The following is a 6,000-nucleotide window of genomic DNA, read 5'->3' on the forward strand; positions in this document are numbered from 1 at the left end:
AGCAAATATTTTCAGATGGGATTTGAAATTACAAGAGTCAGCAAAACAAAAAGGAGTTTGAGACAAAATAATCACAAACAGAGAAAACACAAAACTAACAAATAGAGGAACAAACCATGGAAAAACACTTGTCAACAGATGAAATGAAGCAAGGATAGGAAACAAGATTAAAAAATCTAAAGGACCTTTAACATCAGTTCTTTTTCAGTAAAAGTAGTACACCAAGCGAGTTGAATATCCACTGCCAGCTTTTTAATACCATCCTTTACTTCACCCCACAGCCCCCGGCTGAAGGGATGACAGGCCACGGGCAGCCTAACGTGACATACGGCGCGCTGCCCAGGCAGTGGGTCAGCCTTTGCAAGCCAAACTATTATTCTGAAAGTAAAGCTAACATTTAAGCAGCAAACAACACTGATGTTTAACTACAGCTTGAGCCACCTTGTCCACTGAATTGCTGCGGTTCGCCTGGTGCAGGAGATGTTTCCCTTGACAAAGGTTTAAGGACATGCTCACTTTGGACGTGCCACAAAGTCAGGGACACGACTGCAGTGCTCCTTGTAACGTCAGAGGGAACCACTGCATCCTCAGGACAGGTCACTGCAACCAAACTACCTGTCGGTTTACAGAAAGGTATCCATGTGTTCCTATCCTCGTTTACTGCGGTCTTCTGCCCCGGATTCCAAAAAAGGTGATTTCAAGCGGTCAAGGTTAATAAAAATCTCAAGCTAGCGGGAGTCGTTCAGCGAAGCAGCCGCGGTTACACCCGGCAAAGAGACAGAGGAGCTCGTGGAAAAAGCATCGCCGTGAAATTAAATACGTGATTACAGGTAGGTGGTGTTTAAAAGCGGCGGATCATAGAATCATAGAATCACCAGGTTGGAAGAGACCCACCGGATCACCAAGTCCAACCATTCCTACCAAACACTAAACGATACCACTCAGCGCCTCGTCCACCCGTGCCTTGAACACCTCCAGGGAAGGTGACTCAACCCCGTCCCTGGGCAGCCTGTGAAAGACTTCGGGCAAACGCAAGTAAAGGGATGCACCGATTACCGTGATCAAAGAAGGTTCGTCCTTCACATCTTTCTCAGAAACCCTCAGTTAAATAAACACAGGGGCAGCCACGCGCCTCAAAGGAAAGCAGAAGCCCCGCCGGAGGGAGCCGGCGGTGAGCGCCCGGGCAGCGCGGGGCCCGGGCCCGGCCGGGCTCCTGCCGCCCTTCTCCCCGCGGCCACTTCCTACTCGCCCCGCTCCGCGGCCGCCGCTTCCTGCGCTCCGACCGGACCGGACCGGACGGGCTCGGCTCCGCTCGGCTCGGCTCGGCTCCGCTCGGCTCGGCCGCGCCCCCGCCGCGCTCACTCACCCCAGCGTGCTGATGAACCCATTGACAGAGCCCTCCGCGTACAGGGACACGATGTCCCCGATGTACAGAAAGCTGGACATTTTCTCAGACATGGTGGCTCATTTTTCAGTTGGTTTCGCACTCCAGCCCTTCGCACCGGGGGGGAGGGAAAAAAAAAAAAAAAAGAGAGAAAAAAAAAAGAGAAAAAACCCAAATGAAACAGATGAAAAAAATCCCTAAAGCGCAGCGCGGGCGGTGCTGCCCCTCGGCCCCGCCCCCGCCGAGCCGAGCGGGGCCGGGCTGCCCCGGGGCGGGAGCGGGGCGGGGGCCGCCGGGAGGGCAGCGGGACGGGGGGGCGGCGGGGAGAGGGTTGTGAGCAGGTAGAGGGAGGTCGTCCTGCCGCTCTGCTCTGCCCGAGGGAGGCATGGAGAAGAGAAGAGTCAGAGGGGACCTTACCAGTCATAGAATCATAGAATAGTTTGGGTTGGAAGGGACCTTAAATATCATCCAGCTCCAGCCCCCCTGCCATGGGCAGGGACACCTCCCACCAGACCAGGCTGCCCCAGGCCCATCCAACCTGGCCTTGAACACCTCCAGGGATGAGGCAGCCACAGCTTCGCTGGGCAACCTGTGCCAGTACCTCACCACCCTCATAATGAAGAAATTCCTCCTTATGTATACTCTAAATCTGCCCCTCTCCAGTTTATACCCATTGCCCCTCGTCATAGAATCATAGAATCACCAGGTTGGAAGAGACCCACCGGATCATCGAGTCCAACCATTCCTATCAAACATTAAACCATGCCCCTCAGCACCTTGTCCACCCATCCCTTAAATGCCTCCAGGGAAGGTGACTCAATCACCCCTCCCTGGGCAGCCTCTGCCAGTGCCCAATGACCGTTTCTGTGAAAAATCTTTTTCCTAATGTCCAAGCTAAAGCTCCCCTGGTGCAGCTTGAGGCCATTCCCTCTCGTCCTGTCCCCTGTCACTTGGGAGAAGAGGCCAGCTCCCTCCTCTCCACAACCTCCTTTCAGGTAGTTGTAGAGAGCAATGAGGTCTCCCCTCAGCCTCCTCTTCTCCAGGCTAAACAACCCCAGCTCCCTCAGCCATTCCTTATAATACCTGTTCTTCAGCCCCTTCACCAGCTTTGTTGCTCTTCTCTGGACTCACTCCAGAGCCTCAACATCCTTCTTGTGGTGAGGGGCCCAGAACTGAACACAGTATTCAAGGAGCGGTTTCACCAGTGCCAAATACAGAGGGAGAATAACCTCCCTGGACCTGCTGGTCACACCGTTTCTGATACAAGCCAAGATGCCATCGTCCTATCACTATAAGCCTTTGTAAACAAGCCTCTGCAGCTTTCTTTTAGCCCCTTCAGGTACTGGAGGATGTTTTTAAATATCTAAAGATGGGTATCAGCAGGATGGGGCCAGACTCTTCTCACTGGTGCCCAACAATAGGACAAGGGTTAACTGAAACAAACCGGGGCACAGAAAGTTCCACCTGAACGTGAGGAAAAGCTTCTTTACTGTGAGGCTGACGGAGCACTGGCACAGCCTGCCCAGGGAGGTTGTGGCATCTCCTTCTCTGAAGGAGATTCTCCTTCAGGCTGGACATTAGGAAAAAAAATTTCACGGAAAGGGTCATTGGGCACTGGAACAGGCTGCCCAGGGAGGTGGTTGTGTCACCTTCCCTGGAGGTGTTTAAAGGACCGGAGGACGAGGTGCTGAGGGGCATGGTTTAGTGTTTGATAGGAATGGTTGGGCTCGATGATCTGGTGGGTCTTTTCCAGCCTGGTGATTCTATGATTCCATGATTCTATGGTATTCAAAACCCGCCTGGATGTGCTCCTGTGCAACCTGATGTAGGAGAACCTGCTTTAGCAGGGGACTTGGACAAGATAATCTCCACAGGTCTCTTCCAGTCCCAGTCATTCTGTGACTCTGTGACAGAGATGCAGAGCAGAGAGCTGAAGCAGTGAGTGGGATGGCATCCCTTCCCCATTGCTGTCTCCTGTGCCAAGAGTTCACAGTCATGCTGTGCTTAGTTTAATCATTAGGCTGTGTCACCCTCTATTTTGTCTCTTGTGAACATTAAGAACCACAAATCCCTGATTTTCTTAAATCAAAAGCTAACCACGCCAAACCCCTGTGCAGAGATCCCCACAGCAACTATTTCCATAAGAAAATTGCCCGTGAAGAAAAAAAAAATCCAAAAACCAAAACACGCCAACCACTTCAAAATAGAGAGCACTCTGGAAGACTTCTCCTGAGCAAAGAGAGGACAACAGTCGCACTGGTTACCTAGTGTATTTTTTCAACAGATTGTTTGGATTAAAATAAACAAACAAACAAACAAGCGACAGCTCACCCAGGCCTCATAGCTGATCAAATACTAACTGCTAAACAATAAGTACATAATTCTGGTTTCAGGAATGTGCGGACTGCTGGAAGTGAGCAATAAGCTGAGGGTTTCACACTTGCACTTAATTTCCCACATCTGCAAATTCCAGCCTTATCTCACTTTTTGTGGACACAAATTCTTGACATCAGAAATGCTGAGTCTTCAAAGTAAAAAAAGGTTTACCATCTAGATGTACAGAAAAAGTTGTGTTGCCGTTCTAGAGTTCCCTTTTTTGCTCTCTTGTGGTGAATATTTTGGATTTGTCTCTTTCTTGCACTCACTAGGCTACGAAGACACCATCACAGATCTGCACTTGCATTCTTCTTATGTACATATACATACACAGGCCCTAGATCTGACACTTTACCAAATTCTTTAATTTCAGTCTCCTTGAGTAGCCTCAATTGTTAAAACATTCCTGGAAAAGAAATGTGAAGAGAACGGGTGCCAGAGCCCTTGTTCTGGAACCAGCCCCTGCATGGGAAAACCAAAGATGAGGTGTTCCAAACTGCTCAAAACACACATTTTAAATCCCAAAGCTGGACTAAATTAAAGCACACCAGAATTAGAAACTGAAAGTCAAAGCAGTACAAGGCACTAAAGGGGGAGAGAAGCTTAGGCTCTCTGCCCACATGCTGACTAAGCGAAATGCATTGACCCAGGGTGGCATCACGCAGAGGGCTCGGGCGCTTCATGTTGTGAAAATATTATTCTGGGCAGTTTGGACCCAGGTCTGAGCAGCAAAGGCTTTATGATGCATTGACAAGATCCTTTGCTTTCCTGACCCTGTTTACCTCAGCCATTTTATACCAGGCTTTAATGGCCTAATTAAGATACTTAGCCAGGGAGGTTTCACGTTTCTCAGCAGTAAACGAAATCCTGGCATGCCTTAGATCTCTGGGAGTTTTCCTGAAAATGGACTTCAGAACTTGACGGCAAATTTACCCGTCCTTTGGATTTGGGAGCAAATCCCCATTTGGGATCATTCACAGCCAGGAAGGTTCAACTTTGTTGCTTAAACTTAGGTTACTTGGGCCATTTGAAGTGTCCTTTGATGCCTGAGACATCCATGTATGTGCCAGCAGGGAAGCAGGACTGCTCTGCCCTTGACATCTCTGCTTGCTTGCAGACAACTGAAAGGGGCCCACATGTTTTGGCATTACAAGAAAGTTAATTCAGGTCACTTTAGAAAATATTTAGCATTTGCTTGCTGTGGCAAAGCTCGAACTGAGAGGAGTCGTACACGTGCAGTCATCTTTGCCTCTCCCCCTTCCTTCCCCCACAGAAATCAAGGCACAGGCTGCATTCTCCTTCATTTCTAGGCTTGTTCGTCTTGGCTCAGGCTGGAGCGTGCCAGCAGCTGACAGCTGTTACCACCTTGTAGCTCTCTAGTGATATATGTGAAATGAACTGGAAATTTCAGTCCAGTTCTAAGCAGTGTTACGTATTAACTAGAAATGAGTCATATGAAATCAGTGATTTTGTGAAAAAAGGTCAAATCCTGAAGGCGGCCAAGTACTTAGGCAAATGCTTAATTTTAAACCTGTCATGTTGACACAGTCCAACAATCTCGTTGAAGTTGATTATTTGTGCACTGGAAATAGCAAGCACTTACCCGATTTTGTAGTCCAGGTCTTAAACTGGTACAAAAATTACCCTGGAAAAGCAGATCTGAAGAACCCTTGCTGAACTCTCCGTTTGCAGAAAACTTTATAGTTTTACTTTATAGTGACGAATCCTCCTCTAGCATTTTTAACAAGCATTAACCCTCTTCTAATAAAAATAATGATTGTGCCTCTCTGAGTGCTAGTTTCATGAAGATAGTATCTGGAAAAATTTAATTAAAATGAAAGAGATTTTGTCATAACAAGTCTGCATGGAAAAAAATAAAGCATGGTCAAAGATGGTAATGGAGTATTGCTTCATTTATCTGGAGCAGAAATAAACCAAATTGGGTGATAAATATTAATATTTTTGCAACAGCTTTTAACCTTGCAGTTAGCTGCAGGGTGAAGGTGAGGCTGCTTAGTCAATAACTGGAATATGTTTTCCATCCGTTATCTCTGGTAATCTTTTGTTCCAAAGCTAAGAATACAGGCTTCTCCACTAAACAGCACCTAGATGCAGAAATCACCATCTAGTGCTGACAGACGGCCCCAGCGTGCATATTACTCTTTACGTCATAAAAGTCTTTCTTATTCAGCTTTCATTTCTAGCCTATTAGTTACTTTCAAAGAAGAAAATATTTCTAG

General features: G+C 47.9%; 1 protein-coding gene across 2 annotated transcripts in view; it reads right to left on the reverse strand.

Moving 5' to 3' along the window:
• Window positions 1-1,518, reverse strand: part of ITPR2 (inositol 1,4,5-trisphosphate receptor type 2) — a 998,050-nt gene extending 996,532 nt beyond the window's left edge. For both annotated transcript variants that reach the window (XR_011337952.1, XM_069863516.1), the window contains exon 1: window positions 1,367-1,518. Coding sequence is in view for 1 of the 2 variants with exons in the window: in XM_069863516.1 (XP_069719617.1) it covers window positions 1,367-1,458 (92 nt within the window). In the remaining variant the exon portion in view is untranslated. The remainder of the gene's footprint in view (window positions 1-1,366) is intronic.
• Between the last annotated feature and the right edge of the window lie 4,482 nt (window positions 1,519-6,000).

This window comes from Phaenicophaeus curvirostris, chromosome 1 (assembly GCF_032191515.1).
Source record: "Phaenicophaeus curvirostris isolate KB17595 chromosome 1, BPBGC_Pcur_1.0, whole genome shotgun sequence".
NCBI classification, from domain to species: domain Eukaryota; kingdom Metazoa; phylum Chordata; class Aves; order Cuculiformes; family Cuculidae; genus Phaenicophaeus; species Phaenicophaeus curvirostris.